Genomic DNA, 13,250 nt, shown 5'->3' with positions numbered 1-13,250 from the left:
TTTCCGGTTTCACAACGCATACTCCCCCTGTCCCCCACACCTTCCTGCTGTCCTCTCTCCATCCGTCCACGTCTGTACGCCGCTCATAGCAACAGTTGCTTCGCGGCGCTGACACGGAATCAAAAAAACGAAGTTGAACGTTGTGTTTCTTTCCGGTCTCACAACATCACATTAGCGCTTCGCATTATCCGTTGCACGTCAATGAAAAAGCCGCGGAACAACTTAAAGCCAGCCACTTTCCCTCACATCAAAAGCGCCAACGCTAGAAATATTTTTCCCGCAGTCCGTGTACTATTGGCAAAACCACTTTATCATTCCATCGCTGGAGCACAGTTGCCGATAACGGACCTTTCCCGTTGTTCTTCCTTCCAACACCTCAAGACAACGATTGCCCGGCTGTCTTATTCCGTTGCGTGCGTCCTTCTTTTTATTTCTCCTCCTCCGTCTGCTACTCGGCCGTAAATCGCCGGGGGAAACGGTGGCGCCATATGGTAAATCGAGATGACAAACTTACAGGCGTTGAGAAGCGTTAACCGATGTAACGCATACGCCTTTTTTGGTCTTGGTTGTTATGTTTTATCCCTTAACTTCCTGTATATAGCCTGGGGTCTTGCGTCTTGCGGCGGGCAGTATATGATTCTGCCTTCTCGCGTACATTTTAGATAAACTGTGGATTTCAAATTTTTAAGAGTAAGGTTTTGTTTATCATGTAGTTTCAGCGATTATCGTAGTTTCTGTGTGTTTCAAGTGGCCGGAAATGATTATATACATTTTCGGGCTTTTCGGGGAGTACTTGAGATGAGGAAGAATCCTCAGTGGACGTGCCACTGCACGTTCTATAACGTACAAATTTTTTTCTGGCAGATGAGGTTAAAGTGGTGGTCTCTAAAGTTGCATGCTTTGGATGCAAAAGTGCTCCGTGATACGGTATTCCCAGAAGTGGTGCAAGTCTTGCACTGACAGCGGGAGAATGCGAGAGGCGCATGTTGTGCAATGGATCCATAGATTCCCTCATCGTGCATGCATTTTGCAGGAGTAGATTTAGCAGCAAACGAGTGTATACTCTTTTTTAATTTTGCTTTTATCTCTTCTGCGGAGCGTGGATGGTCGAAACGCGCTTTTTCGTGGCTTTTTCGTGTAGTCGTACTAGTATCCGCTTTGAAAATAAATTTCCATTCATTCGGCAATATATACATACCTACCCAACACCGAATATCCTTTCGATGTAGGAATAATGTCCTAACGGATTCGTACATCCGACGGCTATTCTGAGGACATCCATCGGACGTACGAGTTCCTTAGGACATTATTCGTATATCCAGAGGATATTCGGGGTTGTTAGGGTAGATATGTTGAGCTCCATTAGCTGTATGCACTCGCCGAAAAGACACTTGGCAGAAGAGATGCCCTGGTTCCGACACGTTTTCAACAACAACAACAAGAACAAATGACTCGACAAACATACTTCAGCGAGGATCGAAATTGTAACGTCCGGAACGTCCATCTTACACCTGTCGTAGATGACAACGACGATCACCCTGAATAAGATATTGCGAATCTCTTCCGTTACGCCTATTCCAATCGCCTATTAAGTTACCGGATTGGACGTTTTATTACGACGCAACGAACAGAAGTATTCTCCATAATCCCGCAGAGCTGCGTCAGAATACCGTGCTAACTGACGAAACAGTTCGTTAGCTGTCCACAACACCGCACTTCCTCTCCCGCTTATTCTAAAGGCGTACATAATTGTCGGCTCTCTCTCCGGTCGTCGTTTTATATACGTAATTGACGCTGATCCTTAAGTCGGCAAAGTGCTGCCACGGGGCTTTCGGTGTACTATACAGTAGTAATTCTCTTTGAGACTCGTGTGTGGACTTTCCGACCGGGTCGCTAGAGGCGGTGTCTGAGCACATGCAAAACGTCGGGGAAGCAAACGAGATCGAATGTGATCCGACTGGACAAGGGGGAGATAAGGCGTATGTCGGACGCTGGCTGGCCTTGTATATTTGCCCTGCTCGAGGTCGTTTGGAACATAGAGCGTCTTCCTCTCGCGTGGTTCTGCGTTAAAAAAAAAAAAAAAAAAAGATAGGTAACTTATAGGCTTGAAAGAACTGATGTTCTGAGGCTGGAACAACATAGAAGGGACAAATACATACAAAGCCTCAATCATCATGTTCTCGAACATCAGTTCTTTCATGTTCATCAGTTGCCGCCTGCGTCGATCCCGTCGTATGAATGTGTGTGTGAGTGAGCAAAAATGTAAGAGTGAAAGGAGGATGAGTGAGAGAGAGAGTGGCTGGTTTGTCCCTTCAGATGACGCACCCTGGAAGTCGCTGAGAAGGCGTGTTAGCTTAGCTCAATTGGTAGAGCCCTGGACCGGCAATCCAGAAGATGTGAGTTCGAGTCCTACAGCTGGCTAACCTTTTCAGTGACTTTCATCTTTCATAGGGTTGTGTTACTGGCATTTTTTGTGGAACCATATAACAACAAATTTATGGGATTTTAATGAGTTTACATATCACCCACCTCTTTTTTTTTTTTTTTGTTCTCGCAGGGAACCACGTGCAAATAACAAATTTATCGGAAGGTAGGAATAAGTCGGAGTAGTTGGTACGTGTGCTTGGTGATGAAGGGCAGCAACAGACAAAGACCGGGAGTAGAAACACAAAAACGACACCACGGATTCGGATGATTATTTCAGCACCGTGTGTGTCGGAGGTTTCCGACGGCGCACGTTGAAAAACCCCAGATAGTCGAAATTATTCGCAGGCCTATCCTGCGGCACGTGCAGCTTGTCACCGTGTGTGTTTAGGCAGACCCACCTGATGGTGATGATGATGATGCCGATTTTATGAAAGAAAAAGATGGAGACGTAAGCCGCACGAGAATAGCTTCTCCACAGCGATTATGTAAAATAAATGTGTAAAAAAGGTTTTAAAATAACGACTCCTCCTCTATGACCTCGCAAGAAAAGAATGTAAGTGAACGTTGTTCAGTCTGCCGATGGAGAGTAGTCCATATTCCCCAACGCTATATACTACGACATGGAGCCTAAACTTCCTTCCTCTGTCTCCTCCTCGTGTACATTATATTAACTCTCTAACATCCTGAAATAAACTTGAATTTGACATCAAAGAGTCTTCTATATCGATTCCGTCCAAGGTTATTCGGTGCGCCATCCTGTTCGTATAGACTCGCCTTAAATGTAAATCTAGTCCAAATTATTTCTAACGATTGTCATGTCAGTTGCGTATATCGTGACATTTCTGATCACTTTTGTGGTGCCGTTTATTCTTTACGTCATACACAAAGTGTAACTGCACAGCAAGTGCCCGAAACACATGTCCTGAAAGGGAAGCACTTCGCCGGGTTGGTCCCATAGCAAAGACCGTAGCCATATAGCATTCGTTCCCAGTCACTTTTTTTATTGGGTCTTTCCCTTTTTTTATTCGGTGGGGAACAAAGAAATAAGCGCCTGCCTCTACAGCGCCGCAGCAGGATATTGGGGAGTATCTCTCCCATTCCACCAGACTCCGTCCCCTTCTTTCAGATTTGTCATCAGTGCAGCGTCCCCCCTTATGTCGTTCCAGATATCATGTCCACGTTTCGTATATAGCCGTAATGGATCTCGAGTTCGTCAATACCTTTGGATGTCGCCAATACGAAGGGAAAACAACGCACACGTCTGAGAAACAGGTCACATTTTAGTCAGTTTTCGTCAGCGTCTACACGCGACCGGTATGAACGGACAAATAAAGAAACTCATTAGAAAAATCATGTCATAAATAAATAAATTAATTAATCGATCTTGGATATCCCGTAAACATCAACATTTATGTGTTGATGTCCATGGGCATTTCCTTGCTGACACAGAACTGGCATCTCCTCTCTAATCATATTTTGCGACCAACATCTGCGCATAATCTGTTTATGTATACATTCCTCTTCCCTCATCAGAAACAATGATTATTGGCCCTAAAACTGGATCGTACCAACCTCGCCATCCTTCTGTCGATATCCCCCTTCCAACGTTCCCAGGAATTCGATTGCAGCTGGACCTCTTAGGCAACAGGACTTGGAAGAGAGGGCAGGTCGAAAGACCGTATAGTTTTTTGGGGGGGGCTCCGAGGTCCTCTCTGGTGCCTCCCTACTGTATCATCCTTCGCCCCTACACACGGCGACGTCCCCCATCCATCAGGAGAGGAAGCAGGCGACCGCGTCCTCCCCTGGGAACTCCGGACGCCTTCCTCCGGATTCTTTTTTATGTTTTCCCGGCAGGGGGCCACTGAACGGGTCTCTTCGAAAAAATGACTCTGCGACTATCCGCTGCCGCCGCCGCTGCTGCTTCTGCCTGGAGATCGTTCACCTCTCGAGCGGTTATGGATTCGTGGATTGACTAATGGTAGCCGCCGCCTTCTTCGAAATACCGAGTTGGTTGGTGGCCCCCGCGCTCTTGTGATCGTCGGACTGGTTTGCTGTTCCACCAACTCTTTCTCCGTGGAAGTAAACGGGACTGTGTTGGCGGTTAGAGGAACCGCTTGTCTGTTGATGCCGCTGTTTTGTCTGGCTTCGTTTCCGTCAGGGGGATCACACGCGATGTGGTGTGTGGACGAGCGATCAGGATGTTGTGTAGGCATCCCTCTGGGTGGGTGTCGCACTGTTTCCACGTTTTAATGGTTGCTCTTACTTTGATGCACCACGCGAGGATTGTCTTCGGACATGCGCGGTCAGATTTTCGTCTTCTGGACTGTTAGCAAAGAAACAGGTATGTTAGGACATTCTGAACCTTGACTCTCCAAATCATATCGACCCGCCTGAGGTGGAGTACGGTGCAGCGGCCTACGCGGTGAAACACACCACGACATCATTTTCATCATTTAATTGTCGTTATAACGTGCTTCGTCCACGTTATGGTCCTTGTCCACGTGTGTCGTCCACAGGGGTAGACAGCTCGGGATTGCACTGCATATATGAAAGTGCAACAAATGAAAGCATACGATCTTCTGTAGTCTCAATAAGAGCTAAACAACCTATTTATAATATAGGAGTGCAATGCCAAAATCTATCGACCATGCTATCTACAACGACCATTATGCGATTCATTTCCAACCGAAACATATATGGCCCAGTTTTCTTCGGTCCTCTCTCAACCTTCTCTGCCCGCACCTCTCTCCAGGAACTCGGAGCGAATCGATATTCACGAACCATTCCAGCGACTCTTTCTTTTATTTATTTTTTATCTAGTGTCAAGGTATTCTCTATCAGTCGCAACGTAGTAAAATAAGCGGGGGGCCGATTTCGTGACGTTCCACAGTATGAGCACGAAAAGCCGCTCTTTGCGAAACCGCGCCACTTCCTTGACGCTCTACATTCTAAGGTCTCTCGATGTCGCCGCCTTGATCCACAGAGGGTGGCTATGTGGTACTGCCAGGCGTCAGGTCTGCCGTGTGCCGTGCGAATGCCAACGCCCGTTCGACGACGTCGGGCTCCGGTCGAAAGAGCCCCCCATACAAAGGCGTTCAAGGCGAACGGGTCGTCCACGCGGCCCCGTTCGCCTTGCGCCTCCCGGGAGTCGAAGGACGGCTCTCGGAGGCCTTAACTTCTTTTATGTTTCTCTTCGCATGTCATCATTCTCTGGGCGCGACAGGTATTCCACGAGACTGAGGAATCTGCAGGTGATAGCAGTCTATATGGCTGTGCTTATGGACAGGAGGTCAAACGCGCTTCTGTCTGCGCTTCGCGATTTCCCAATGATTGGGCGTCTTGTAAGAAGGCTCTTGTTTTCGCAAATTCGTACTGAAAGAAAAAAATAAGACGTGGCAGCGTTCCGAGGTTATAGGCGCCGAGGATTCGTTTTCTTTCTTTTTTTTTCTTTCTATATTTATTTTGCTAATAGAGGATCACGGTGCACGCACTCTTTGTCCATAAGTCCTTCTATGTCCGTGTTTGATGCAGCCGAAGAGTAATAATAATAATAAGCGAATAAACGCGCTTGCTCTGGTCCTGCTCCAGTTTCTTTTTTCTTTTTTTTCTCGATATGATTGCAATCTAACGAATGAGTTACATGGCGACGCCTTCACTTTGGATATGTCAAAAGTATCTCTCCCTAACCACCGGCGCAAAGGTGTGCGTCATGCAGGCGTCTGTTGTTTATTTCCCTGCCTCGGGTTGCATCCTTGTCATCATGAACCAACTTGTCTGCGCCCTCTCTCTGTTGTCGATTCTCATGCCCGCCTGCTTGCGGTTTCTGGGTCCTCATTTGCACTTTTACGCTGCTCATTGAAAATGTAGGCTATCTATAATCTATAAAGTTTTAATGACGTAGGTTGGATTTCGGCTCCCAGCATGTTGTGCATGACACCTGGGAGAGTGGGGGGGGGGGGGGGGGACTTTGGCTAGACGAGCGATCTGCATACCCAGACCGGTAGCACGTCGCCTATATCTGAGCGTAGATCATGGCACATTGTTGCGAGTTGCTCCAGCCGATGGAACTTACCTCCTCTTCCGTTGTCCTTGCTTTGGTTTCGATTGGAAAATAAAAATGAAGAGAGAACTATTCGTCAGAATCGACGAATCCTGCTACTTCCCATTCAGTGCCCTGGATGGATACAGCAACGGTATCCTCACGACACCACGAAAGTATTCGGTGACTAGCCAAGCCCTCGGTCAGCATGCTGTGCTCCGCTCCACGATATTCTTCGTTACGACTCTCGTGGAGTACTAATCGTGCAAGAAACCAGGTTGCGACGCGTGGCCACGGTGCTAGAGCAGCCGGACCAATATAGATTTGGGGCAACATCTTCGCTTTTATTTTTGTTTTTACTTTTCAACGAAACCTAGGAGACATCGTCTTTAGAATAGGCGCGAATTGTGCGCAAAATATGGGCAAGCGACGCGCGTGCCGTCTGCGTTGCGTCACTTGTTTACGTCGGTCTGCATGTCTTCACGTGCCATCGTGCGACGCGGAGTTGGGGAAATTACTTTTACTTTGTAATGCATTACCATTATTCATTTCTTTTTCACGAGTAGTAGTAACGTCGTTACTTTCACGTATACGAAACGGAGATGCGGCCACTCCGTGCTCAATTGACTCCTGCTTGGAGGCGCAGACATTCAGCCTGGCTTCAATTATAGGCCCACGTCAGAACCTTGTGCAACGACGTCGAGGTCTTCTTCTGTTCGTGGACTCTCTGGTGTCTACCGGTTTGCTCCAGACGCTGTACTATGATACTCTGTATTCCAATGACCATCGGTGAATTATTTCGTTTTCTTCTCCTTCACCTTCCTTCTGTCGCACGGTTGCCACAGTGGACCAGCAGAGGGCAGCTCAATTGTCTCTGAAACAACTTGTACATACCATACTTCATTCTGATATCTCACACCTAATGTTTCGCGTGTAATGGGGTGTAGAGTACTGCTCTTCAGTGGTGACTCACCTCATGTCATAGTCATGATTTATTTATTTGATGTTGTGTCACCCAGTAATGACATTACTTTTTCATTACATTCTCACAAAAGTCTTTAACGGAGTCCTATGACGTGTTTGAAGCGCCCATACAGTACACAAGCGTGATTACAATCTTTTACTTCGTTACACATTACCGGTGATAGTAACTAGAGTTTCTGCAAAATCTCTACGGGTGAGTGACGATATGCCTAATCTGAATGAGCAACCATAGACAAGATTGATTGCAGCGTAGAAGGAGTCGGTCCTCAAAGACGGCTCTACCCTCTCCTCCTTGGTGACCTGCTCAATGACAAAGGTGTGAGGAAGAAGTCAGCTTGTGGTTTTTCCTTGCATGTACCAAGTAGAAAATGCTGGCCTAAGGCATTGGCTAAATTTTCGACCCAAGAAACGAGTAATGTCATTACGGACTACCCGTCCCGATAACGTAATGGCATTACCTCTAGTCCTTACCGAAATGTAATGCATTATTCCCCGTCTCTGGTGCGACGGCGGATGCACATGGCGAGGTACGAACCTCCTGCAAGCTCGAGCCATAAAGGACAATTGTCAGAAATTTTCCCGACACATGGATTTCTCCCGTATGGTCTAAAAGTGGGACATAGCAGGGGCATGGAACCCGACAAACGTTCCTGCTCCTTCCATTCAAGGGCAGGACGTTATTTTTGGGATCGAAGTCGGGAGAGACAGAGAAAAGATCGGAAGTCGCGGACGAGGAATATTCCCAGTGGACTCCGGTATATAACGACGATATTAGTTCTCGCAGGTGATCTCGTACAAGAGAGAACTGATGTTCTGAGGCTGGAACAACATAGAAGGGACAATCACATACAAGGCCTCAAGTTGCCAAAGAAATTAACGATGAAAGATGAAAGTCACTGAAAAGGTTAGCCAGCTGTAGGACTCGAACCCGCATCTTCTGGATTACCGGTTCAGGGCTCTACGAATTGAGCTAAGCTAACACGCCTTCTCAGCGACTTCCAGGGTGCGTCATCTGAAGGGACAAACGAGTCACTCTCTCTCACTCATCCTCCTTTCACTCTTACATTTTTGCACATTCATACACACATCCATACGACAGGGATCGACGCAAGCGGCAAATGTTGAACATGAGAGAACTGATGTTCTGAGGCTGGAACAACATAGAAGGGACAATCACATACAAGGCCTCAAGTTGCCTAAGAAATTAACGATGAAAGATGAAAGTCACTGAAAAGGTTAGCCAGCTGTAGGACTCGAACCCGCATCTTCTGGATTACCGGTTCAGGGCTCTACCAATTGAGCTAAGCTAACACGCCTTCTCAGCGACTTCCAGGGTGCGTCATCTGAAGGGACAAACCAGTCACTCTCTCTCACTCATCCTCCTTTCACTCTTACATTTTTGCACATTCATACACACATTCATACGACAGGGATTCGACGCAAGCGGCAAATGTTGAACATGAGAGAACTGATGTTCTGAGGCTGGAACAACACAGAAGGGACAGTCACATACAAGGCCTCAAGTTGCCTAAGAAATTAACGATGAAAGATGAAAGTCACTGAAAAGAAGATGTGGGTTCGAGTCCTACAGCTGGCTAACCTTTTCAGGGACGTTCATCTTTCATCTCGTACAAGTCAAACGTCGAGGCTAGTTTATTTGTATCTTCACTGCCACCCGCCAGTTCGTCCTACTTAATTGTTCATTCTTCTGCGCAGTTTCCAGAAGAGAGCAGTAAATGCGACGTCTGATTGCATTTCCCGCTACCGAGCGTTTTGCTCTGGAAATGTCTAGCGTGCGCTCCTTCTCGCTAACTTTTGGTATAGAGTCCGAGAGAAAAAAAAAAAAAAACTTCCTTCTTGAAGTCGCCGACCTATCACTCACATGGGTGGAGAGGGAGGGGTATACAGGAAAGAGGAAACAATTCTCGGAGGAAACATGGTGGTCTCGAGGGAGGTCTTTCTCTACGAACATTTATAATGTCCACTCTCGCGTTGTGTGTCCGCGCAGAGTTGCGGGGATGCGTTGATGGCACCGTATGTCGAGGTGGCGCAAATCCGTTAGCACCGCCAGGTAACACGCCGAGATGCCATACCTTGTGGCGTCTGCAACAACAAATAGATGATGACAATGACGTGGGTTCTTCAAAGAGTGACACACATTCCATTGAAGAGTGTATATAGGCTTCTTGCTTTGTTCAGTTTCCTTTAAATGCTTATTGTCGCGTCTAATGCTGCTGCTGCTGCAAATGTTCTTAGAAGTAATGATTCTTCAGTAGATTCCTTGTAACGAACACTTTTCATTTGCTGCAAAAAAAGCCCTATTTGTAATTCGTTTTGTGATAAGGGGAGTAACTTTAGTCCTTTTTGGAGTAGACGGGTCGCCACAACCGTTGGTCAATTTTGGAACGAAACGCGCGCAAATTTATGGACCTTTTCCCGTGCTGAGGAGCAAATTTCAGGGCCAGAGGACATGTCGAGAGTTCGTGCCATAAGCGTGAATGATTTATTGTTTGTCGAGATATTTTGAATATCACTTGTCCTCAGAATTTTTAATTGTGTCCTTTTTTGCTCCTTTGCAGACCTGAAACGTAAAGCGGAAGATGAACCGGCTGACGTTCCCCGCGAAGCGAAGCGCCCTTCTCCGTGCCCCGAAGAAGTTCCTCGGCGCAAGGGTCCAACATTGTGGAGTCCGCGGTTACGCTGGAAGGACGAAAGGAGGAGGGTGCTCAAGATCTCCATGTCCAAGATGAAACGCATCGAGGACCCCGAACTCTTCCTCCGTCGCTCTGTGCTTGTGAATAATACCGTGAAGAAACTGCAGCGTGAAATTCGGGACGAACGCCAAAGACCAGCGGACGATTTCATCGGCGAGGATGTGCCGCCCAGGAGATCTCCTTGCGGCCAGCAGTACTCTGCTTCTGTTCTGGACTCTGTTGTGTATCATAGTCTCTTGGCTTCCCTGGAATCGTGAGCCAGAACGTGTACAATGCTTCGGAGGAGAACTGGCCTTTGAAAGTGGTGCGAAACGTCTTTTTCAGATGCTACAAGTTGCATCGCAGGACTGTGGTAGTCTTCATCCCCATTATGGTCTTAGATTCATGCCATTGAAGTGACCTCGAGGGCCTTCAGGATGTACAGCTACGACTAATTCGGTCCTGTACTGCGCCTGGCTACTTCTTCCATTCGTGACTCGGACTCGCCAAGCGCAAAGACTATTATGTTTCCTGGTATACTTCTTGACATCGTAGACGTGCCTATAAATGAGACGCGTGGAATTTTTATGGGCGTGTCCTTGTGGGAGTTTTCAGGCATGTTCCCAAAATGCATTTGTTCTGGTTATTTAAAGACAAGATAGTCATGAAAGTGGCATTGTTCGTTAGTCGAGTTCGGGGAGTGTGTGATTGCTTCATCGTTGATATTCGTACGGCGTAGAAGACTCTGTGCTATGGTGCTTATAAAGGAAATTAGGGGAGAACGTCTCCTCTGCTAGCAATGGGACAAGAGTGGGGTGCCAATTCCTCTTGTCGTCTGCGTTCAAAACGAATATCGACACAACTTTGGTGGAACTCTCACGACAGACACAATCTTGATGGCTAAGAGCTATAGGGTCCCCCACTGTATCGGGCGACTTGCCTACTGGGCTCGAAGACCACCGCCGTCCTTAAGCTTAAAGGACGACGGAAACGAAAATAGGCTGCAAAGCTATTTGCCTCATATTGCGATGTGTACCAAAACAATCCGGAATTCGACTTAGATTTGCATATATTAGTTGAAATGCCGCCACAATCGCGATATAAAATTCGGCCGTGGAGCACTCTGAGCCCCTGGTGAGCGTCGCCGCGCCGCCGTAGCAGACCACGGAAGTGACGCACGTTGGCTCTCCTGTTGGAGTTCCTGACTTTCATTTCGCTTCATTTCATTTGGTGTTTCGGCGTACGTCTCATTTACGACGCACGACATAATATTTACACCTTGTTCGGTCCCCTTTTTGCAATGGACAAATTTCGTTTCCGTTGTCCTTTAAAGAACCATAATATAAAGCTACGATGTTAAAATACCGCGTCGTTCGTTATTGTGTTATCGCTACTTGACGCGTGAAGCACCTTGACATATCTTGGAACGCCTGACGAGTTCCGCCACGAAGGAGAAGTAACCAGGCAGTCCTTGTAGCCATGTGAGACCGAGTTCCGCGCCCTACGTGCAGAATAGACGCCTGTGATGGGTTTCGCTGGGGACCCAGCACGACAATGAGCGTCGCCGCCTCAATGCATGCACTGTGGGTTGAAATTGGGCTATGGCAAATAGCAGGTGTATGCCGCGTGAATGTGTACAGTGAGAGAAAGCTGTTGAAGTGTCTTCGCAATGTCTTCGCGTCCTCTTGTGTAGAAGGCACTCTTCTTGTACAAACTTGACTCAGAGCGATGTGACCAGTTATTGGTGATTAAAGTATGATGCAATTAAAAGAAAATGACTTTGTGATATTAATTTCTTTCCTCGAGACTATGTATTCGAACCCTTGACCTGCACCATTACTGTTATCCTCGATTTAAAAATTCCGTCGCTTAATGAACCGCGCCCCCTACACTTCCCCTTCCTCGTTTCAAACCTCGACCTGTGAATATCTCGATTTATGAACGATTTTGCCAGGAATGCTAACCTTTCATACCTCGAGGGTAGACTGCTGACTGTATACACCACAATGCAAAGAAGAAAAACAGATATAATAAATAGATAGAAGAAATATATAGAAACGGTCCCCGAATAAGGACATGCGATCCCGGCCGGGATCGCATGTCCTTAAATGTCCTGTAAATCCTGCATAACGGCCGTTATGCAGGATTTAATGTGATCGCGCAGCATAACCCAAGCAGCACAGCGTTCTAAAAGTTCAAGTGCATGGGGATGGCCGGCTTATCAGTCTTATCAGCGCGGTGCTTCATGCATTTCGCAGAGCAGCCCACGTAGGAAACAACCTTGATCAAACTGTCCAGGCCTATGCATTCGCGTTTTCAGTATATCAGCGAGACCCTTCATTTTGTACATTGTGCTGCTCGGGGAAGTCAAAATCAATTGTTCTGTTCCGTTAGAGCAATGACTGCCAAGCACATTCTAAGAAAAAAAAAGGGGGGGTAAAATGGGGAGTAATTGCAGCTTCTAGTCCCTTAGACTGCAATTACTCCCTATTTTGGTCCCTTAACCGCGACATTTACTCCCCAGGACTGCAAATCGTCACTGAACTTCACAATTGGTCTTCCCAATGCAACAGAATATGTAAATATGTGCTCTTGGTGAACTCGATGGCATAAGGCTGTATTACTCAACCAACTTAGCAATTTTCCACCCTCACAGAGTAAGAAACAGTTGGTGCTTCTTTCTTCGCAAGTTTTATATTCACATATTCACATAGTGCCCTATGTATGTCGCAAGATTTTATATCACTCGACATACCATTTTCGTGCATACACACAAATTATGTACCTCGGACCCTTAGAACAGAGCGTAAAATGCAGTCTCCGCTCTGTGACATTCATTTACTCCCGAAAGGGACTACTTTTTTTGGCAATGCATTTAGTCCCCAAAAGGGGTAAAATTACTCCTTTTTTTTTCTTATGGTGCACAGGGCAAGACGGTAGTGTTACCTGGCCGTGCACCTGGAAAAAATGGGAGCTCGTGTCACAGCAGAGTTCAAATGGGGAGCAGGGTATGATCGCATTTGTACGGCCGTGTGGTTGACACGGCTGATCCATCTCAAGGGCGCGCGTGCCATTGTTTGAGCCGCACCGTTGCAGAAATGTCAGAA

General features: G+C 46.9%; 1 protein-coding gene across 1 annotated transcript in view; it reads left to right on the top strand.

Moving 5' to 3' along the window:
• The window catches only part of LOC135399928 (uncharacterized), a 29,772-nt gene extending 17,845 nt beyond the window's left edge, over positions 1-11,927 (top strand). Inside the window, exon 2 of the mRNA XM_064631665.1 lies at positions 10,030-11,927. Coding sequence (XP_064487735.1) covers positions 10,030-10,421 — 392 coding nt within the window. The 3' untranslated portion in view covers positions 10,422-11,927. The remainder of the gene's footprint in view (positions 1-10,029) is intronic.
• Positions 11,928-13,250: the final 1,323 nt, after the last annotated feature.

The sequence above is a fragment of the Ornithodoros turicata genome, chromosome 7, assembly GCF_037126465.1.
Source record: "Ornithodoros turicata isolate Travis chromosome 7, ASM3712646v1, whole genome shotgun sequence".
NCBI lineage: Eukaryota > Metazoa > Arthropoda > Arachnida > Ixodida > Argasidae > Ornithodoros > Ornithodoros turicata.
Note: the sequence above shows the minus strand (reverse complement) of the source record. Positions and strands in the feature narration are given on the sequence as shown.